At 42.5% G+C, this 23647-nt stretch overlaps 1 protein-coding gene across 2 annotated transcripts in view; it reads right to left on the bottom strand.

Annotated features, from left to right (window-relative positions):
• Nucleotides 1-23647, bottom strand: part of CNST (consortin, connexin sorting protein) — a 113296-nt gene that overhangs the window by 5979 nt on the left and 83670 nt on the right. For both annotated transcript variants that reach the window (XM_059412569.1, XM_059412570.1), the window contains exons 7-10: nucleotides 21842-21863; nucleotides 21558-21654; nucleotides 12510-13399; nucleotides 26-161 (exon numbers count right to left, since the gene is read on the bottom strand). In XM_059412569.1, the coding sequence (XP_059268552.1) occupies nucleotides 26-161; nucleotides 12510-13399; nucleotides 21558-21654; nucleotides 21842-21863 (1145 nt within the window). The remainder of the gene's footprint in view (nucleotides 1-25; nucleotides 162-12509; nucleotides 13400-21557; nucleotides 21655-21841; nucleotides 21864-23647) is intronic.

The following is a 23647-nucleotide window of genomic DNA, read 5'->3' as shown; positions in this document are numbered from 1 at the left end:
GCTCCACCTCCGGGTGGGGCTTTACCTTGATCCAAGTCATCATCGATCTCCTGGAACCTCACTCTTCGTTTTGATGGTTTCTGCTGCATCTGGGCAGGATGGTCTCCTACACCCTCATTCCTCTTCTTTAAGATAGAGACCAGTCCTTCTGCAGGGACTACCTGTTGGAGATAGTTCACACAAACAGTAAAGAGGCCGATTCTACTCAACAGGCACTGGCATTTCTATTACAGGTTTACCCAACTCCTACAGAGAAAAACGCCATCACAATTAATTATCAGAATCGTTACAACAGAATAATACTTTGACTCTATGGAGATGACCGCCAAATAACACAGATCTGAAACGTGAGCGGCTGTCCCCACCGCCAGAGCGGGTTCCAGCACCCGTGGCCTGTTGCAGCGCGCAGGGACCAGAAACACAGTTCCCTGTACCCACCGGGCTCTCAGCTTCATGTCCCCAGAGGGCCCCCGTAAGATGGTCACTCACGGCCCCACTCTGCTTAATCATAACTGCTGGTGTTTGCCGTATACCAGATGCTGATGCCCGCCAATTCTTCTTCTATTCACCAGCAATTTTAAGAAACGAACATGTGAGATGTGACATATATTCGATGCCATGAACTCAAGTACGCAAGATGGAGAGTCGCGTGTTACTGACTCAGCCAGCCAGGTGCCCCCCCCCCCACCACCCCATGCCAACTCTTAACATCAAAACAGGTGGCAAGCTCAGGTCCTCTGAGACACTACGTATTTATGAAATTAGGCTCTACTGCTCAAAGTATTTTAAGGACTTCTCTTCTGGAATATCCCAGAGCCAGTTTCCTAGGGATCTGTTGCTTTGTAATACGCAGAGGTTGGCAAACTACAGGCAGTAGGTCAAGGGCCCCTTGCCTACTTTTTGTAAATAACATTTAATTGGAACACAGCCAAGCCCATTCATCTACACACCCTGTGGGGCTGCTACAACAGCAGAAATGAGGAGCTCCAACAGACCCTAATGCCTAAAATGTGTACTATTTGGCCCTTCGGAGAAAGAGCTGGCTGAAATCTCCTGTCCCCCACCGCCACCCCTTTCTATGCTGCCTCCTTCCCACCCTTTCTTTAGGAACAAAGACAAAAACAAAAGCCCTTGCCATTTAGGACTTAAGAGACTCCACGGTGTAGGGAGAAGGGGGTCAGCTGGTCGAGCCACACAGGAAGCAAAGGGCCCCCTCCACCAACAAGCAGCAGGTTGATTCGAAGAAGTTAACCTGTGAGTTGGTCTGATGGCCAAGCTGTGGGTGATGACACAGGTGGGCATTGTGGGCCCAACATGCAGGTGTCAGTGACTTGCTGGGAGCAGGTCACTGGAAGCTGAAGGCTCTGCTTGTGATGTCGTCTGTGTGATCGATGGCATAAAATACTTAATGCGATTTCCAGCTCCAGCCAGCCATCGCTGATAATGTGCTATGCATAAATATTACTGATCCTGTTCGTTCTTTTTATAACTCAAGGCTTTTAGGGCCAAATGACTCAATATAATCTTCTACTGGGCTTCCCTGAACATGGGTCTATAGAAACCATTATCTTAAAAAATAAAAAAAACAATGTTAGCAATTTATTCTTTTTATAGGAAATGTGTATTTCAGATGATGTCCTTCTTGTGAGAACACTAAAGCACTTTAGTGACATTAAAATGGAAAGTACAAATATGCAAAGGAACAGACTTTCAAATGTTTCTTTAGAAAGCAACAGCATCAAACACCCCCTTTATCCAACATTAAAGAGCCCCCTTCTGCAGCCAGGGAATGACTTCATGCACACCACACTGAAACGGAGAGGAAAAGAGACCTAATAAATCTCTGAAGAGCAAGAGATGGAAAACTGGAAATGACTTCTAATGGCTATATTACTACTAATGATGTATCACTGATATTCTTTTTATTTTTTGTAAATGTAGGAAAAAAGGAGGGGGTGCATTTTCATAGCCTATCTATTTTCATGACCTATTTTCTCCATAAAATAAAGTCATACACTTACTTACAGTGAATTCATCTAACCCTAAGTGTTTTCAAGTTGCTTTAAATACTAAGAAAAGAAAATCCTACTGATAATTGGCGGTGGGGGAGAAGTGTGTGGATGAGCCCCAGAGTGGCGTTACTGTTACCTTTACACCTCTGGAATATGACACTACATCAAAAACTAATGATGTACTGTATGGTGACTAAGAACATCAAAAAAAAGACAGCGAAAGTGAACAAAGGTATGTTGAAGGACTGAACGAACCTCTGAAGTCATTAGGAAAGACACAGATGTGCTCCCAAGACCCGGCCACCAGTCTTGGCGCACCAGCTGGGGCATCCAGCTCTGGAAGTCACGCAGTTAAGGACTACAAGCCTTCCCAAGTGGCCCCCACCTTATTTACTGCGGGAGGCAATGAACTTCGGCAAGTCTTTGAAAGCGGGGAGAAATTACAGTTGTGTGAGATGGGTCAACATTCTGCTTTGACCCCGTCCCCCCAAGCTAAGCCTTAATTCTTGGCTAGAAATCTAACCACACCTTATACTTTCTTTTTCTTTTCCTCTCCCACCAAAAATGGCTTGTTTCAGCAGGCACGCCCCAGTATGAAGTGAGGGCATGTGCACTTTTCTCTCCTTTCAGTTGGGTTCAGGGACCTCCTCTGGGGAGCTTTCCTTTCTCATGGCCCTGAATTCCTAGTCTACAGACATGGAACAAGGGATGGTGGGTCCAAGTTTAGGCCCAGGAGATGAACGCCAAGGGCGAAACTCTTAGAAGACAACCGGTGGGTGTGGTCCTTTCGGTTTTGGCAAGAGTTTTGGGCAGGAGGGTACCTGGTGGCTCAGTCAGTGAAGTGTCTGCCTTCGGATCAGGTCATGAGTTCTGGGATCGAGCCCTGCATCGGGCTCCCTGCTCAGTGGGGAGTCTGTTTCTCCCTCTGTGCCTCACACTGCTTGTGTTCTCTCTCGCTCAAATAAATAAATAAAATCTTTTCTTTTTTTAAGATTTTATTTATTTATTTGACAGAGAGAGATCACAAGTAGGCAGAGAGGCAGGCAGAGAGAGAGAGAGAGGAGGAAACAGACTCCCTGCTGAGCAGAGAGCCCAATGCGGGCCTCGATCCCAGGACCCTGAGATCATGACCTGAGCCGAAGGCAGCGGCTTAACCCACTGAGCCACCCAGGCACCCAATAAATAAAATCTTAAAAAAAAAAAAAAAGAGAGAGAGAGAGAAAGTAAAAAAAAGTTTTTTGGGCAGGGGTCTTAGAACCTACCCCTACCACAGAAATTCCACCTACCACACCAAGGCAGTCAAACAAAGTTTAAGAACCAACTTTGGGGGGCGCCTGGGTGGCTTAGTGGGTTAAGCCTCTGCCTTCAGCTCAAGTCATGATCTCAGGGTCCTCGGATGGAGCACCGCATCAGGCTCTCTGCTCAGCAGGAAGCCTGCTTCCTCCTCTCTCTCTGCCTGCCTCTCTGCCTGCTTGTCATCCCTCTCTGTCAAATAAATAAATAAAATCTTAAAAAAAAAAAAAAAAAGAACCAACTTTGGCAGAATTTTCCTCGATTCTATGGGAGAAAGGCAAGTAAGCCAAAGCAAGGTCAGGGTCTTAGTTTAGGGTCTTATGCAAAAGACTGCCAAGTGTTTCTAAGTAGGTAGAGAATATGATTTAGGACACACTGGAAGCGTGTCTTCTCCAAACGACCCCCTCCCCAAAGTTTCAATGTCTTTTTCCCCCTTTTCTTACAACAATGTCAGCATTAAAAGGTAAAATTTTGAAATCTCAAAACAATAAAGCTTTTAAAAACCAAATTTAGCTGTCCACTTCAATTACCAAGTTTCTTTCCTATGTAAACAAAATATAACAGCCCTTCCACTGAGAACAAAAAAAAAATCTAAGCTGTAATTAATGTAATTGTTGCTGGTGGTATTCCATGAATACGTGAAGAATTAAAAACAAAAGCAAAACAAAACATCCATCTGGCCTAGTCCCATACATTTGCAAATAAATAGTTCTACTGTGCGGGCCCCTCAAATGTCAATGATCGTCTTAAATAGCATTTTAAGAATTAACTGATCATAAAAAACAAAAATTATTTTGTAACTCTACTGGCACACAGTAAACCTTCTGTGACAAGGAAAACACCAAGAGGGCCTCACTGTTAAAGCTGCCTGCACCCAAAATTAAAGGAGAAAGCAGACACCACCTAAGATTCCTCTAATGACAAAGACTTGCTCAAACCAGAACTTCGAGGCTGGTGAATTTTGGACAGGAATACATGCTTTTTTGTTGTAATGTATTGGATGCTCTTATTAATGGGTTGTAATACTGTTTCTGAGAACTGTCTTGTGTTTCCAGCACTTGGAAGATGCCTTGAAATGTGAATTATAATGTCAAGTGACAGGATTTTGTGTTTTGACTCATCATTTCTCTGTTCTGCTTTTTTCCCACCTCCCCTAATCAAAAAATACTTTAAAGTGTCTATTTTAATGCTTGGAAAGCTGTAGTAAACTTAGTCTCCCTGAATTGATCACAGATGATATACTTGAGGTCAGTTTATTGTTTGCCAAGACATTATTTGGGTCTTCAATTTCAAATAATAGAAATATGTTCCACAGAAATGTTTAAAATGTAAATTATTGGGGCGCCTGGGTGGCTCAGTGGGTTAAGCCGCTGCCTTCGGCTCAGGTCATGATCTCAGGGTCCTGGGATCGAGGCCCGCATCGGGCTCTCTGCTCAGCAGGGAGCCTGCTTCCTCCTCTCTCTCTCTGCCTGCCTCTCTGCCTACTTGTGATTTCTCTCTGTCAAATAAATAAAATAAAATCTTAAAAAAAAAAAAAGTAAATTATTTTAATTAGCTGGGAAAGGGTCATTCTATTAAATATTTGAATTAATATTAAAGTGAGATATTTAGTAAGATAAAGGAAACCACCATTGTAGTCTGTCAGTTTCTCTTATATAAAAAAAAAAAAGTTTCTGACTACCTTGAGAATTAACATTCACAAATCACATTCATATATTCTAAGTAGCTTACACGCCAGTGAGTTCACTCTAGAAAAATGTGTCAAATTTACCGCCACTGTTCACTGAAGGAATGTGATGGCCCCTGCCAGCGCCTTCAGGTTTGGATTCCATCAAAAGACCTGTAATTTGGCCAATCGGTACACACCTACACAACATGCCACACGTGACCTTCACAACTCTATCCCTCAGGCGTAATTAGTCCCATTATACAGAACAAGCCAAGCTCAGACACCTCATATAACCTGCTTAATACATTTGTCGCACCAACTACTATCAGAGTTTGATACAAGCTTGTTAAACCTCTTGCCCTTTTCTTGATGGGAAGAGATCTTATTTTCTGTGACTGTTAAAATTTTGCTTGGTGTCCTCTGTTAGTATGTTACAATTAAAGTGAGATGAACACAATTTTCAAATAAGCCTAAGGGGTTTCTTTTGTCTTTCTGAAGTACTTTGTATCTCTAGCAACAAATCCTTACCTTATACACCATCAGCTAATGGCTAAAGCCATTGATCTAGCAACGTGGGGGAGGAGATGGAGAGATGAAAGATCTTTTGTGTCATTCAATTAATCTGCAAGTAGATTAATGTCATGGCTCCTAAGACAGCAAATTAGTATTATAAGTGACAGCTGGAGCAAGAGGAGGCATCTACAGGGAGGAAAGCCATCTTCCGGAAAAAACACAGTGGGGACCTGTGACCCCACAGTCATGCACCTTACAACAGTGTAGGTCAGACAGAGCAAGAAGGCGGGAAAAACCAATAGTATCAAAGTCTGTCAACGCGGAAGTTGTTTTTTTTTTTTAAGATTTTATTTATTTATTTGACAGATACATAGAGCACAAGTAGGCAGAGCAGCAGGCAGAGGGAGAGGGAGAAGCAGGCTCTCCATTGAGCAGGGAGCCCTATGTGGGACTCGATCCCAGGATCATGGGATCATGACTTGAGCCAAAGGCAGCTGCTTAACCGACTGAGCCACCCAGGTTCCCCCAATGAGGAAGTTTTAAAAGATGAGTTTAAAGAGGAAGAAGTTGTTTTTTAAAAAAATAAAGAGTTTTATCATGTCTCTACGTTTCCAGATTAGGCACTACCTCGTGTTTTTTGTAATTTGCTTAACAGAATGATTTCATAAGTACAAAACAGGAAAAGAAATAACAATGTCAAGAACCACTACACTTTTTAACCCCCAGTAAACTGTTTAAATAGGGAGACTCCAGAACAAACACTTGGGTTTTCCTGCCCACATCCACTGCTAAAACCTGAACCGCACCCTTGCTGCTTCTCACCTCCACTGTGGAAATAACCTGATGGGTCTCCTTGCTTTGGCACCGCCCCTGTACCTTCTAGTCTCCACAGAGCAGCAGGAGGTCAGGTCACACCTCCTGTTCCAAACCATGGCTTTCCACCACGATTGAATGTGATTTTGATTCCTTACCCTGGTCTGGAGGCCCTACAGGCACCGGCTTCACCTTATCTTCCTGAACTCTCCGCTCTTCTTCCCCTGTTCACTGTGCCCCAGCTGTGCTGGCTCTCCCAGTGCTTTCCCTCCCTGGATTAAAAAAAGAGCCCATCCCCCCACCCTGCCCATCAGCTCCATCACTCTCCATCCCTCACACTGCTGAGACTGGCACAGTGCTTACTAATATCTGAACCTACAATGTTGATTATTTTATTTTTTCAAGTAGGCTCCATGCCTCATGTGGGGCTTGAACTCACAACCCTGAAATCAAGACCTGAGCTGAGACTGAGTCAGACTCAACAACTGAGCCACCCAGGCGCCCCTACATGGTTTATTTTATGTGACCTTATTTATCATGGGTCTCTCCCTCTAGAAAGTAAGCTTCACAAGAGGCTGACCTGAGTTCGCTGGTGTGTCCTCAGTTTCTAGAATATAGTAGGTGCTCAACAAATATGCCAAAGAGAAAATGAATACACAGACAACCAGTGTACATATAGACAGCACCTAGCTTACACTTATTAAGATAACATAGATTTTCCCCTTAACATAATCGAAACTAAATAGGTCTTCAAAGGTTATTCATTTTTCTGAGTACACTAGGTTTAAAAGCAAAACCAAAGCCTTACTCTGCTCTGTCTAGGTTCTGTTATTGAAGATAACGTGTTGGCTTTGTAGAGGACACTTTCCATGAAGCCTCTTTAGGACTGGAAGACTGCATTTCCTCCACTGGCCCTGCTGCCCTGCACAGAAGACCACAGTCACTGTTTCTAAAACCCTCCTTTGTGCAGGATCCATAGACCAGGTACCTGCAGGATCCATAGACCAGGTACCTACAGGATTTCCTAAACTGCTGCTGAGCCCTGGCTGCCATCTTAACTCCGTGTGGAATCCCACAGTGGCTCGTCTTCACGTAACTTCCCCATCCCGGCAATCTAGCCAAGAGACAGAGCTGGAGACGGCACAGAGAGCAGAGAGGGGCACAGCTTCTCTGATGATAAATCCAACAGCAGCTCCGGGTTGGCAGCATTCTCCCCATCAGAAAGTTTAAGGTTTTGTTTCTTGGGACACAATCTGAAGATACCTAAGTAAATGGGGCGGATACAGACAGAGCCAGGAGCATGTCCTGCCCTCTTTCAGATCAAAAACTTTTTAGAGCACCAAGCTTTGGGGAAGCTTGGAGATTTGGAGAAGCAAACTGGCTTCTTTCCCAACTAATCCCTGCAAATAGATTACACGTGTACATATTAGTGAAGAAAAATGAGTGGCTTATCTCCATAAGACATATTATGCTCCTAAAATGTGCTCACAGAGGGGACCTCTTGAATTGTATACTATGATTATTTTCAGTGTGAAAAGACAGATTAATTTTCAAAAAATTCACCCAATACTCAATATCACTCATTTAGAAAACTAAATAACTCCCCAACCCCCACTCCCTCATGGAACAATCTACTACAAGTGGAGTGGACTTTTATTAGCAGTATGGGATTGGATCAGGGCACCACCTTGAATTCGAAGAAAATACTTCTCGTCTCAGGTTTGATGCTAGGAACAGCTGAAGAGTTTTGTAACTTTAGTTTTGTTTTTTAAGATCTTATTTATTTATTTGACAGAGAGTGAGCACGTGCAGAAGTGGGGGGAGGGGCAGAGGGAGAGCGACAAGCAGACCCTGCGCTGTGTGTGGAGCCTGTGGTGGTCTGGATCCCACAACCCTGAGCCCATGTCCGGAGTCAGAAGCTCAACCAATGGAGCTGCCCAGGTGCCTTGGAATAGCTGAAGGGTTTTAAGAGAAGCTATCACAACTCTCCCAGTGTCCAGTCCCAAGCAAGTCAATGAATTTTGGCATTACCAGGCTCCTTGGGTAAGGGGAGTTTGAATTCCAACATTAAAATAATAACGTCAGAATATTATGGGCATTGCAATAAAATCTCATCTTTTCCCCAAAACCAGGATAGTTAAATTCAGGCAACAGAGAACACCTGGGGTTGGACACCTGTTGGGAATGCAGGCTTTACACACGGAGTGTCCCTGTCTGAATTTTTAGTCACTGCATCTGCGATGCCATGGTACACACAGAAGTTAGGTAAAAATACTGAGAAGGGAACAAAAGAGTGAATCTCCCTACTTTGCTGATGCTGCACATGTAATAAACTTTTTTTTAAAGATTTTATTTATTTATTTGACAGAGAGAGAATGAGCACAAGCAGGGGGGTTGGGAGAAGGAGAAGCAGGCTTCCTGCTGAGCAGGGAGCCTGATGTGGGGCTCCATCCCAGGACTCTGGGATCTTGACCTGAGCTGAAGGCAGACACTTAACCAACTGAGCCACCCAGGCACCCTGTGATAAACTTCTTATATTAAAAACCTATGAAGTGAGCTTAAATGTTTCTAATGCTTTTTAAAAACAGTGCTGGGGGCACCTGGGTGGCTCAGTTGTTAAGCATCTGCCTTCAGCTCAGGTCATGATCCCAGAGTCCTGGGATCGAGCCCCATATCGGGCTCTCTGCTCCGAGGGGAGCCTGCCACTCCCCTGTTTGTGCTCTCTCTATCAAATAAATAAATCTTTTTTTTTTTTTTTTTTTTTTTAAAGTGGGTTCTACTTCTGGTGAGAGCGTGTCCTGCTCTTTTTTACATAAGAAAGAATATCAGGGCTCCAGACACTAAGCTATCATTTTACTTGGCAAAGTTATTCTGGATTTAAAAATGCTTCTCAAATCCAGAAAAGTTTCATTTACACAAGTCTCTGCATCACTGAGTTAAATTAGTGATTAGTAGATGGTTTTAGTTCTCTCTGAGATGGTGCATGAACTGTTCCATCTGATGGGATGAACCTGGTTGTTTAAAGGACACTGGCCTGCCCGTTGTTGTCAAGGCCCAGGAGCGCAGCAGCCGGAGCCCAAGAATGCCCAAGAGGCAAGAGAATGAGGGCAGAGAGACCGGTAGAAAGGGAAAACCTGGCAGTGAAAGAACATTCCACCATAAGCACAGAGGTCGGAAGAGTGGGGAGCACTGACGAAGTCGGTGAGGGGCGGAGTCACTCACAGGAAGAAGGGCAGGGTGGGAAAAGGGACCAGAGGGCTGCCTAGGACGACACGGCCATGTGGACGCTATGCTGTGCATCCCCTGCTCACTCAAGTATGAAGCATGAAAAATATTCCAAAAACAATTTTAGTAAAATTACCCAAGTGAGCCCCCAAGCGATAAAATCTCATTCCTCACTGAATCATCTCATTCCTCACTGAATCCTCCGCACCTGACCGGAGATGGCCTTAGGAGAATTCTGCCGAGAGCATGTAACCTGGTTTGGATTAAAAAGGAGTTTGTGGGGCACGTCGGGGGCTCGGTGGGTTCAGTGTCTGCCTTTGGCTCTGGTCATGATCCCAGGGTCCTGGGATCGAGTCCTGCATCGGGCTCCCTGCTCAGCGGGAGCCTGCTTCTCCCTCTCCCTCCGCTGTTCCTCCTGCTTATGCTCTCTCTCTCTCTCTCTCTGTCATATAAAAAAAAAAGTTTGCACTTACAAGCAAACCTACTATCACCTGGACATTTTACTTAGCTCAAAACTCTACTCTTACAGTATTGAGGAAATTAGTTTTGATCGTAGTGGATCTTTTGAGGTTCTTAAAACAGCACAAATTAAAAGATAATAGAATTGTAGGAAAGGGAACCATCACGCATAAAAAATAACTTCACAGTTATTGAATAACTTTGGATATTGTTCAAAGTTGAATATTGAAAATATTGAATAACTTTGAATAACACAGTTATTCAAAGACACTTTAAAATGTAAACAGTTTCGGGGCGCCTAGGTGGCTCAGTGGGTTAAGCCTCTGCCTTAGGCTCAGGTCATGATCTCAGAGTCCTGGGATCGAGCCCTGAGTCAGGCTCTCTGCTCGGCAGGGAGCCTGCTCCCCACCCCACGCCTGCCTCTCTTCCTACTTGTGATCTCTGTCTGTCAAATAAATAAATAAAATCTTTAAAATGTAAATAGTTTCCACTGCTTGCTAGGTGTTATCTAGTAGGAAACACTGATGTTATGAGTTTGAGGAAGGAACGCTCCACTTGGTTCTAATACAATGAAGTGAGTTCAACAGCACCCCCCCACACCCACCCCTCCAAAACAAGTGTTCTGCAAAGTAGGGAGGATCTCTGTCTGTCAAATAAATAATAAATAAAATCTTTTTTTTTTTTTAAAAGAAGAAGTTGTGGTAAGATCTGTCTAACATAGAATTGCAATTTTAACAAGTGAGTGGCATTAATTACATTCACAAATGTTGTGCTACCACTACCAGGAGCAACTTTTAAAATTTTCATCCGCCCAAACAGAAACTCTGCACTCATTAAGCATTATGAAACGATTTCAAGAGGAAATTAGGAAGAAGAAAAAAAAAAAAAACACAGTTCATAGAAGGCTGACTTGTAAGTGGTAATAAAAATCTGGTTAAAATAAACAAATGAATGAATACTGGATCTAGTGCTTTACTATTCTATCCAACCTTGATCAAGAAAAAATGAAAACTAGTTTCTGGGGAGCTGACCAGAGCACACAATGCAGGGAGCCAGTGACTTCAGGGCCCCTGATCCGAGCAAGCTCCCACGGGCTCTACCTTCCCGGGAACTCTGGTGCCCACTTTAGCTCTGCTGCTTTTCCAGTTTCTACTTGAAGTTTAAGTTTCCTTCCCCAAGTGATGATGCAGAATTAGAAAACAATGGCTACCAATGGGACTTAAAAGATTACTTGGAAAAAACTGTAAGATGAAAAACAGGAAGAGTAACTGGTGTCCTAATTTTCAAGGGAGGAAACAGCAACATGGAGAGTTTGTAGGAACTCTGTAGGGCTGCTAGCTGCTGGGTCTGTATGTAACCTCAGACAAAGACCTCTCCAATTTACGAGGCCAGCTTCTAGAGGGGCTACAGTTTGTATATGGCTGTTTTTTTCCCCCTTAACTTTTTTTAAAAAGATTTTTGTTTATTTATTTGAGAGAAAGAGAGAGAGCCCAAGCAGAGGGAGTGGCAGAGGGAGAGGGAGAAGCAGGCTCCCTTCTCAGGACTTGATCCCAAGACCCTGGGATCATGACCCAAGCTGAAGGCAGACCCTCAACTGACGGAGCCACCCAGGCGCCCCCTTTTTGCCCCTTAACTTTAAAAAACTGTATTATCAAACAAAGGAGAATAGTCATCTTGATCCTGTCTACCATTTTTTGTTTGTTTTGTTTTGACCAGCTTCATTACTGTTTGGAGAAACTTTGGATTATATATAATATTTTACTTAGTCAAGCAGTAAGTATGAAGTCTGTTCAAACCTACAGCTTATAAATTCATAGTACAAGAAAGAGAAAATTCACAATGTACAACTTAATGACTTAAAAATCCACCGAGGGGCGCCTGGATGGCTCAGGGGGTTAAAGCCTCTGCCTTCGACTTGGGTCATGATCCCCCTGGGATCGAGCCCCGCATTGGGCTCTCTGCTCAGAGGGGAGCCTGCTTCCTCCTCTCTCTCTCTGCCTGCCTCTCTGTCTACTTGTGATCCCTCTCTGTCAAATAAATAAACAAAATCTTAAAAAAAAAAAAATCCACCAGTATCTCCTTGTCTTACAGTATTTTAAAATGTTTCCTTTGTTCTGTTGTACTGTTTTAAAGAATTACAAAATATATCAATAATCATAAGAGTATGTATTATGAGGGGGAAAAAATGAGATTTCCTTACAAGAAGTAATTAATCTTGTCTTGATCATAATTTCCAGAACCATCAAATAAGTCACAGCAGTATAAAAACCCGTGTTCATAGCACTTACTGTCCCCGGAGGCATGCAATCAAAGTTCTTGAAGTATAAACACCGTGATCAAAGTCATCTTATTCAATCCATATAAAAAAAACAAAACTACTAATTATTAAAAGTTTACAATAAGTAGATTTCCCCCTCATGCTGGAAACAGGGAACATTCACAAAAACGAGGCACTACTTAGCAGAGAGATACTTGCAAAATTTCATTGTACTTTTAATTGTCCTTCTGTTAAATCCCACACGTACCTCTGCAATCTCTATCCTTTTGGCGAGATCGTCAAGGGAAAGACTGCTCTCGTCCGAAGGCAGATCCTCCTGCAGACTGTAGGAAGCTTCGTCCGGAGAAAGATCTGGAAGGAGGTCTGAGTCTTCCTCCTGGTTGTCTTCACATGACAGGGAGTCTTCAGCATCTTTTAAGCATCCTTCTAACAGGCTGTTCAAATAGTCTTCCGTCTCTTTATTGACTCGCTCGTCCTCACCCCCCCTCTCCTCGGGGGCCATACACACCTCCAGACCCCCTGCACTTAAGTCGGATTCTTGATGACTCTCCTCGAGCGCCCTCTCAGCGAGCTCTGGGTCCGGAGGCCCCCGCAGTGATTTTCCATCCCTGTCTGTGAGATCAAGTTGCTGCAGCTCATTGAATTCACTGTTCTCAAGTCGGCCTGGAGGCAACGCCTGCGAAGCATCCTTCAGCGGCAAGCGGAGTCCCTTTCTCTGAGCCTGGGAATACTGTCCCTCGGGGGCGGGGGCGGGCGCAGGGGCTAGGAGGGCAGAGCCGGCTGAGATCAAGGGCTCGAGCATGGACTCGCCTGTGAGCGACGCGGTGGGGGCTGCGGTGGGGCCTCCTACTGAGGCCACATCTCGGCCCGCCTGTGTCTGAGGCAGCTGCTGGCGGCTGTCATCCTCCCAGGCGTCCCCAGACCGGCTCCCCGCCGAGTCCCAGGGCTGGGCGTGGAGCTCCCGCGTGGCCTCGGCGCTGCAGACCGGCTCCTCCGTGTGGCCTATCCCTGCAGTTACCAGGTGGCTCGGGGGCTCGGCCTGCCTGTCCATCGGGTGACAGCAGGGGTTGCTCTCCTGGGTTCCCTCTGGATGCTGGCTTTCTTCCCTTGGCTCCGGGCCAAGACAACTTTCATTCTCTGAAGACGAAGGAAAACAAGTTGTAAGATTCAAGCAGGCGGGGAGAGAGAGGACATAAGTGAATTACTACGTGTGACACAACAAAATTCGAGACCTCTCCAGCGGAGATGGCATCTGCTTGGATTAACGGTGTCTTTAGAGAGAGGAAATACTCTGTTCAGTCAATAACCCTTTACCTTTAGAAATTAACAGAGATTGTTCAGACCATGTTAAGAATATAAATATGTAATTTAGTCTTCGTTGTCATTGGAGGTAGTTTTTTAAAGGCTGAGGGATAGTTTTCTGAACTTTATTGGCTTTCTGTTATTTCCTTCCATATCTACCCTCCACTGAAGATCAGATTTATACTGTTATTTTTATGGATTTTTCAGTTTTAAAGACTACCTACTGTGGACAAAGAGGATTCATTCTCTCAGTTCTTTCTATTCCTTTCCTCCAATGATGTATTATTTCTCCTCCTCGAGTTTCCCACTACAGTTCCACACAATTCTGGGGCAAAGCAATATTCACGACCCTGCTATGGCTTTGTAACTATTATTCACAACTGACCTACATTGTGTAAGGGGATACATTTTCCTTTCTGATTTCCACTTTATCTTGCGTGCTGTTGATGGCTGCCTCATTCCTTCATTTAAAAAAAAATCCTTGCCAGGGCACCTGGGTGACTCTAGTCAGTTAAGCGTCTGACATCAGCTCAGGTCATGATCTCAGGGTCCTGGGATAGAGTCCTGCATCGTGGGGCTCCCTCTGCCTCGGCTCCTTCCCCCAGCTCATGCTCTCTCACTTTCTCTAATAAATGTAAAAAAACAAAACAAAAAAAAACCCTGCCTATGTATTTTCAAACTCTGACAGATTTACAACTATAGCATATGTCCCAACAGATAATCTACCAGTTTTAAAATGTATCCTTTTGGGGTGCCTTGGGTTAAAGGCATGGCTTTAGTGGGTGGCTCAGTGGGTTAAAGCCTCTGCCTTCAGCTCAGGTCATGATCCCAGGGTCCTGGGATAGAGCCCTGCATTGGGCTCTCTGCTCAGCAAGGAGCCTGCTTCCCCCTCTCTCTCTTTGCCTGCCTCTCTGCCTACTTGTGATCTCTGGCTGTCAAATAAACAAACAAACAAACAAATAAATAAAATCATAAAAAAAAACAACAAAAAAAAGTATCATTCTTGGGGCACCTGGCTGGCTCAGTCAGTAGAGCATGTGACTCTTGATCTCAGAGTTTTGAGTTTGAGCCCCCTGTTAGGTATAGAGATTACTTTAGAAAACAAACAAATAAATCTTGAAAAACACAAACAACAACATCCCCTCAGCGGAGCTGCTCTCTCCGTGGGCTACACAGACCTGGTCCTGGCATTCCCTTCCTGTGATCCCTGCAATTTCCTCTCGTACTGTGCTGGGAACATTGTTCTGAATCCCAGGTCTTTCTCATTGTTCATTCTCTCTTGGATTTTTTTTAAGGTACATGGAAGGCAAACTTCGGATTGTTCAGATCTGAGTCTTCCTTCGTGCCTGACTAAAACTTTGGTCGGGTTGTTTTCTATGATGGAGGTAACTTCCTCTCACAGCCTGCAAGCCACTGCTGTACCGTGTCCCGCTTCCCTTTGGGCTGTAGTCTCTCAATCAATCCGAATACCAATCCCCATCACCTACATTTGCTTCCTGGAAGGTCTGGATTCTTTTCTTTATATCTGATGTCCTGAAGCTTTGTGAAGTTCTTCTTCATGCTTCGTGTTGGGTACTTGGTGGGACTTTCAACCTAGAAACTCATGACCGTCAATTCTTGGAATTTTTAAATATGATTTCCCTACTCCTTTGTCCCCTGTTGCTTTCTGTTCCTTCCCTTCAGAATGCCTGTCTTCCGATTTGGGCTTCACAGACTGATGGTCTCTATGTTTTCTGCCACACTATTCCTCTCTTTGCCTTTGGATTAACTTCCTGGGACACTGCCTCAATTTTATCCTTTGACTTTTCTAATTAATTTTTTTAAAGATTTTATTTGTTTATTTGAGAGACAAATCACAAGTAGACAAGAGTCAGGCAGAGAGAGAGGGGGAAGCAGGCTTCCCGCTGAGCAGAGAGCCAGATATGGGGCTCGATCCCAGGACCCTGAGACCATGACCTGAGCCGAAGGCAGAGGCTTAACCCACTGAGCCAGCCAGGCACCCCTCTAATCAAGTTTTTAGTTTTATTTTTAGAGAGAGAGAGAACTCGAGTGAGGAGTGGAGGGGTAGAGGGGGAGAGAGAGCGAATCTTAAGCAGGTTTCATGCTCAGCACGGAGCCTGACTTGGGACTCCATCTCATGATCCTGAGATTATGACCTGATCAGAAATCAAGAGCCAGAGGCTCAGCTGACTGAGTCACCCAAGCACCCCATAATTAATTTTTTATTGTGGACACCACACCTTTTATCTTCTAAGAATATTTTCTTTCTCTGAATGTTTTTCTTTTTTTTATTCTTTCATTTGATAGAGATACAGAGACAGACACAGAGAGAGCACAAGCAGGGGAAGAGGGAGAAGCAGACTCCCTGCTGAGCTGGGAGCCCGACGTGGGGCTCAATCCCTGGACCTGGAGATCAAGACCCGAGGAAAAGTTAGACACTTAGCCATCTGAGCCACCCAGACGCCCCTGTTTTTCTTTTCTTATTGTAAGAAAATAAGAAAAAAATAAGTTCCTTATTCTTTTCTTTTCTAAGATGTATTTGAGAGAGAAGGAGAGCAGAAAGAGAGAGCTGAGCAGGGACCCTGATGTGGGGCTCGATCCCAAGATGCTGGGATCACGACCTGAGCTGAAGGCAGACGCTTAACCGACTGAGCCACCCAGGCACCCAAAACCACTCCTTTTTTTTTTTTTTAAAGATTTTATTTATTTATTTGACAGAGAGAAATCACAAGTAGATGGAGAGGCAGGCAGAGAGAGAGAGAGGGAAGCAGGCTCCCTGCTGAGCAGAGAGCCCGATGCGGGCCTCGATCCCAGGACCCTGAGATCATGACCTGAGCCGAAGGCAGCGGCTTAACCCACTGAGCCACCCAGGCGCCCCCAAAACCACTCCTTATTCTTGTTTTCATATATACAATATTCTCTCTAACCTATGACACTGTTCATTTTCTTAAAGTTTTCATCTGTTCTCTCCATTTTATTTCCTTTGAGCTTCTTGGGGTTGGATCAACTGGTCTGGTTTCCAGTCTTTCTATCTGAGGCGTTCTTCAGTGAGGCAACAAGAAGCTCTGTGGTTAAAGGCAAGTCTTCTCCAGGAGTGGTCAGTCCTCAGCGTGGGAGGAGGAAGGCCTGGGCCATTCACTGCGAGGCCTTTAATATGAATATCTGGAGGTTTTATCTCCTGGACTTGAGTAGCCCGTTTCCTGAAGAGGAAGCAAGAGACCAGCCGCCACAGTTCTAGATGGAGCTACAGAAAGCAGGTTAAGGCTCTCACAATTCAGGTGGTAGGATTTTCACGCAATCCTCATTTTCTATGTAAGACCTCTTCCTTGAGTTGTGCCTGATCCCACGTCCACACTTCCTCCAACCCAGGCGCTCTATGAAATAAATGTCAGCCTCCCGCTTGGCAGAAAGGGCTTATAAAGGTCTAAGTGTCTCTTGTATAGTCTTTTGGCTGAACCTCCCTGCTCCCAGTCCGACTCTGAATGCATGATGTCAGAGGCACCTCCATGCTTCCGATTCCCAAACCTTTCAAGGCAGGATTCAACATTGTTCCCACAGACACTCCGCTTTCCGCCTTCTCTGGTGTAATAAGCCAGTTGCCACCCATCCACCTGCTTTCTAGCTTCTGGAACTTTCTCGATATTGCATATGCTGCTGCTTCCTTGCCAATCCTGTGGCTGTGGGTTTCTGCCTTTAAGGATGCATTTCTGGGGGCATCTGAGTGGCTCAGTCATTTAAGGGTCTAACTTCAGCTCAGGTCATGATTTAGGGGTCCTGGGATCAAGCCCCACAACAGGTTCCCTGCTTAATGGGGGTCTGCTTCTCCTTCTCCCTCTGCTAATGTGCACTCTCTCTCTCTCATAAATAAAATCTTTAAAAACAAATAAAACCCATAAAAAAATGAATGCCTTTCTGATATCTCAGTAGTATTCCAACAAAAAGTAAAGGTAAATGTCTGATCTGCTCTGATTAATCAAAAATATTTTCTGAATTTTTGACAAGTATGTATTCTAGTATAAAACTTACGGTTAACGTTTGTTAATATTAGCCTGAATTTCTGTTAATTGGTGCTCCTGAACCCAAAGATCCACTGACAGAGTCTGTTACTCCCTACTGCATTCACTCATACCTACTAAGAAAAACTCTACTCTGATGGAAAAAAAAAATGGAATTACAGCTGAGTATATGACTGATGCTTAATACACACTGAGTTAAAGGGGGAGTTCTAAAAGGAGCAGTTAGACACATAATCCACAGAAATGTCGCTGTCTCTCAGTTACTCTTTCCCATTCCCCCATGAGTTTTCTCTTTAAAGTTTTATTTTGTTTTATTTAGTAATCTCTACACTTAATGAGGGGCTCAAACTCATAAGTCCAAAATCGAGAGTCACATGCTCATCCAACTAAGCCAGCTGGGTACCCCTCCCATGAGTTCTCCTTACAGTAACCCCCCCCAACAATTCATGATGTAAGACTAAATCATTCATGAGTTAACACGTCTTATACTTTCTGCATATCTCATTAATGAACAGTAAGTACAAACATTTGCATGGTATCAGGACTGTAAGATGACATTTTCACAGTACACTGAAGAAAAAATACTTTAAGTATGAAATGTTGATAATGTCCAGCTGCTACAGAGGAGAATTCAGACCTAAAATTGTTCATACCCAGTCATCAGGGAAAAGTTAAAACCACAGTGATACCCATGTCCCCTAAAATGACCACAATAAAGCCTGACACAGTAAATGTCAGCCAGGATGTGGAGCGACAGGAAGCCTCGCACACCGCAGAATGGCCTGGCAGTTCCTTGTAAAATTAAAAATGTACCTTCCCTATGTCCAGCAATTCCGCCCTCAATTCTTTCCCCAAAAGAAATGAAAACATAGACCCACAGAAAGACTTCCCGGAAGGTCTATTCACCCCCTCCCCTAACTCATGCTCTCTCTTCCTCTCTCTCAAATAAATAAATAAATAAATAAAGTCTTGATTATTTATTTGCTTATTTATTTATATTTAGAAATTTTATCCATGATATCCTCAGCCTGGAAACAACCCAAATGTCTGTCAACAGGTGAATGGATAAACAAATTGTGGTATAGTCAGAGTGGAACATCACCAAGCAATGAAAAGAAATGAATCAATCACACATGTAACAATATGGGTGATTCTGAAAAACAGTACACTGAGAAGTTCTACTTATATTAAATTCCAAAGCAGAGAAAACCCACCAACAGTAACAGGAAGCACTGGGTTGCCTGGGCCTGGAGGTGGGAGTACTGATTATAAAGACAATTGGGAGGAAGATTCTGGCATGATGTGCTACCTCTCGATTGGAGTGATAGTTATGTGAGTGTATACAGTTGTCCAAACTCCTCAAATTACACACTTAAAATAGGTATATTTGGGGGCACCTGGTTGGCTCAGTGGGTTAAAGCCTCTCCCTTGGCTCAGGTCATGGTCTCAGAGTCCTGGGATTGAGCCCCGAATTGGGCTCTCTGCTCGGCAGGGAGCCTGCTTCCCCCTCCCTCTCTCTCTGCCTGCCTCTCTGCCTACTGTGACCTCTATATGTCAAATAAATAAATAAAATCTTAAAAAAAAAAAAAAAAAGATTTACCAGTTGATCCAATAATTCCACTACTGAAAACATGAATGGGAAAGATGGGAACTCCTATGTTTATGGCAGCATTATTTACAATAGCCAAGATATGGAAGCAGCCCAGCTGTCCAGGAGCAGATGAACAGATAAAGAAGATGTGATAGATATGTAATGGAATATTACTCGGCCATAAAAAAGAATGAAATCTTGGGGCGCCTGGGTGGCTCAGTGGGTTGGGCCGCTGCCTTCGGCTCAGGTCATGATCCCAGGGTCCTGGGATCGAGTCCCGCGTCGGGCTCTCTGCTCAACAGGGAGCCTGCTTCCTCTCCTCTCTCTCTGCCTACTTGTGATCTCTCTCTGTCAAATAAATAAATAAAATCTTTAAAAAAAAAAAAAATAAAAAAAAAAAAAATAAATAAAAAAAAGAATGAAATCTTGCCTTTTGCAACAACATGGATGGACGTAGAGGACGTAGAGGGTATTATTCTAAGTGAAATAAGTCGGCCTGAGAAAGACAAATACTATATGATGTCACTCATATGTAGTATCTAAAAAAAAAAAACAAGTGAAGAAACAGACAAAACACAGAATTGGGCCCATAACAAAGAAAATGAACTGATGGTTGTCAAGAGAGGAGAGGGAATGGGGAGGATGGGCAAAATGGCTGAAGGGGAGTGGGAGATACAGGAGTGAAGAAGACAAAAGAATAGAAAGTGCAGCACAGGGACTATATAGTCAGTGATACTGTAATAGCATTATATGGTGAGGACGGTAGCTACACTTGTGGGGAGCCCAGCATAATGTATAGACATGTCCAGTCACTATGTTGTGCACTAAAACTAATGTAACACTGTGTTTCAACTATGCCCCCCCCAAAAAAAATCAGAAACTTATTTTTTTAAATAGATTAGAAAAATCAGATTAAAAAAATCAGAAACCATTTTTTTAAATAGATTAGGGGTAAAATGTAGGAAGAGAAATTTGTATTTCAAAATGCAAAATATAGGGGCGCCTGGGTGGCTCAGTGGGTTAAGCCACTGCCTTCGGCTCAGGTCATGATCTCGGAGTCCTGGGATCGAGTCCCGCATCGGGCTCTCTGCTCGGCAGGGAGTCTGCTTCCCTCTCTCTCTCTGCCTGCCTCTCCATCTACTTGTGATTTCTCTCTGTCAAATAAATAAATAAATAAAATCTTTAAAAAAAAAAAATGCAAAATATAAAATAAAATTTTATTTGGAGAAAAATCCAATTTCTTTTTTAAAATTTTACTTATTTGAGAGAGAGGGAAAGCACAGACTTACTGCTGAGCAGAGAGCCTGACTTGGGGCTTAATCCCAGGGCCCTGAGATCACGACCTGAGCCAAAGGCAGACACTTAACTGCCTGAGCCACCCAGGTGCCCCGAAAAATCCAATTTCTTAAAAAAAAAAAAAAAAAAGTGAAGGAGAAGAAGAGACAGAACAGAGTATAGTAGGAGTGACTTACGGCAATATCACAAATTTGCCTCACAGAAGAAAAGGGGATAAAGATGTGGGGCAGGGCTTTGTAAAGAGAAAAAAGGCAGATTAAATTGAAGCCATCATCATCACCATCATCTTATCACTTTGCGCAACTCAGTCAAACAGCTGATGCCGTGTGTTTACTGCGCAGGCTCTCAGGCCCAGGGACGTGAAGCCTCAGACTATAAATCAGTAGTAAAATCATACATTAGGAAAAAACAAACACCCTAAGATGTATTAATTTATCTTTATTTTTTATAAAGTTTTTATAACGAACCCACATTAGTACTGTAGGAAAGAGTTTCTAAAAATCTTTGAACTTGTGGTATAAGACACAGAAGTGGTAGAAAGTATATCATAAATGTTTTAGAAATGTATACTTGCAAATTAAAGTACACCGTAAGTCAGTTAACAAAAAGGGAAGAGAATAAATTGCCATAGATACATTACCAAGAAACAGAGCTCTTAAGTATTTAGATTTACAGCACACATTTTGGTAAAGTCCGTATATAGTAACTGTTGGTTTTTAAACAAAACAGGGCATCTGAACCTACACCAAAACCAATGCTGTTTCAGAGCATTTTTGTGCAGTTTTGTCATATTCTGTTAGATATAACTATCTCCTGAAAACATGGAAATAACTGTATGTTTTCATAAGAAGTTAGATGTTATTAATTCCTACTACCAGTTTTCTAAAAATAGGGTTACACAATATAAAAAGAATCTCAGTTTGCAATTTGTCTGGTAGGAAAGGTATATGCAAAAAAAAACAAAGGTAAATGTACAAATTCTAACACTTGTAAATTTAGCATATTAATACTTTTAATACTTGTAAATGTAACGCTTGTAAAATTTAAGAAGCAGGCATCTCTTACATTCTTCTCTACAGTAAAAACATACCCAGTTCTTTGGCTGTGGCTCCTCTGTCCTTTGGGTCTTCAGAAACTATTAACTGTGTAAAGCATTTCCTTCCCAGAGGCTTTTCTACAGTTGTTATCTAAAAAGTAAAACAAAACAAAAAACACACATTTTTGTTAAAAAGTTTTGAAAACTGTTGTGTTAAGTTAGAAAACCGAAAATACTCTGAGAAAGGTTTCATTATTTCCTAGAACAGTCCATATAACAGACATGTGACTCTTAACATTTCTTCCCATAAAATACTTCCGAGGAGACAGGTCTCTTACCTTAGGTTTGGAGAAAAGAGGACTGTAGAAAAAAAGAGAAAAAAAAGATTTTTAAAAAATTACAGGAGCAATATGCTTCCAAACAAATGTCACTGAAATGGCTGTAAAAATAAATTATAGCTTCTCTGGATTCTAATATTAGCACAGAACATTTCCAGTGCTGAAACATTGCCACTGGTTCACACAGTTCAAAGGGCAAGCTCTCTCATGTTAGCAACTTAGCTAGTCAATTACTACTGAAAACCCCCTTCTTTGGGGTAAATGCTGAGATCTGGGGGGAAAAATGTTAACATTTTGCTGATAATGTAAAGAGTATTTCACACACATATTTTTAAAATTTCAGATTATGTCTTTATAATCTGAAGTAGGTAATGATAGAAGATAATTTTATTGGCATTATCTGTGGGAACAGGTAACAAAAAAGGGAATTTTTAAATTTTCTATGTTTTAGAGGAATATCAAAGATGACAGAATGCATATGTCCACAGAAAAGGTATGCACAAAAATATTTATAGCCACTTGATTCATAATACTGAAAAAACAGAAATAATCTGAATGTTTATTAACAATATCATGGAAAAATAAATTGCTACACAGTCCTACAGTGAATCCATACAGGAAGGAATAAAACCGGGCAAATTACCAGTACATGCAACAACATGTAACACAGACATAGCAAAATGATGGGCAAAAGCAGTTACTACAGAAATCTCCATTCTGTATGATTAGGTTTCTAAGAATTACAGAATAGGCAAAAACACTGTTACAGTACTTAGTGGTAATTTTGGGGGTGGGTGCTGAGGGATCTTTCTGAGGGGCTGTGCTGTTATGTGTCTTGGTCAGAGTGGTAGTTACATAGACATTTATATGTATATAAAACCTTCACTGAGCTTCTGTGCTTTAATGTATGTAGAATTCAAAATTATTTTTTATAGTAAAAAATTTAGGAATAATAATTTGGGGGGGATTATCCAAATTTGAAGCATAAATATGCCATGTCGATATTATATTAAATAAATACTTGTTTTCAAATGATTAAAACATCTGCAACACATTAAAAAATGATTGATTCCATGGGAAAGTCAGGGAAAGTGTCTATATACTGAATATTTTGAAAGAACACAATGTTCCTTATCTATTGTAAAACATTCCATGATTTTAAAACTCTGAGAAGTTTAAAGTTAATTTAACATGCTGAGAAATTAGGTTATAATGCAGAGTCCCTAAAAACATTGTTTCCAAGGTTCAAATCAACAGCAGAAAACTGTCATCATGAGAGGTGAATGAACATCATTTCTGAATCTACAAAGGTTCTTCAAAGGCTGGTCTCCAAAATAATCAGAGCCTAATGCAACTGTCCACTACGTGGGTCTGTTTCATTACGGACAAGTAAGAGTTTTCGTCTACTCTTTGTGATTCCGGAGGAAAAGGAGAAAATGTTATCCACAGGACTGAATCTTGCAGTGTCCATATCAAGGGTTCTTGTACATCTCAGAAATCTCGTTTAAACATCACTAGTTTAAACACTATCATGTATCCTTGCCTGCAGATTTCTGAGTCTTAGAATAATGAATTTAAAAATATATTTACATGCTTTATTATTACTATGATTTAGTTTTAAAAATCCCAATCTTTTTTTTTTTTTTTTTAATTTTTTTTTTTTTTAAGGATTTTATTTATTTATTTGTCAGAGAGCAAGCGAGAGCGAGCGAGAGCGAGCACAGGCAGACAGAATGGCAGGCAGAGTCAGAGGGAGAAGCAGGCTCCCTGCGGAGCAAGGAGCCCGATGTGGGACTCGATCCCAGG

Source organism: Mustela nigripes, chromosome 10, assembly GCF_022355385.1.
Source record: "Mustela nigripes isolate SB6536 chromosome 10, MUSNIG.SB6536, whole genome shotgun sequence".
NCBI lineage: Eukaryota > Metazoa > Chordata > Mammalia > Carnivora > Mustelidae > Mustela > Mustela nigripes.
This window is presented reverse-complemented; position numbering and strand designations above follow the sequence as displayed.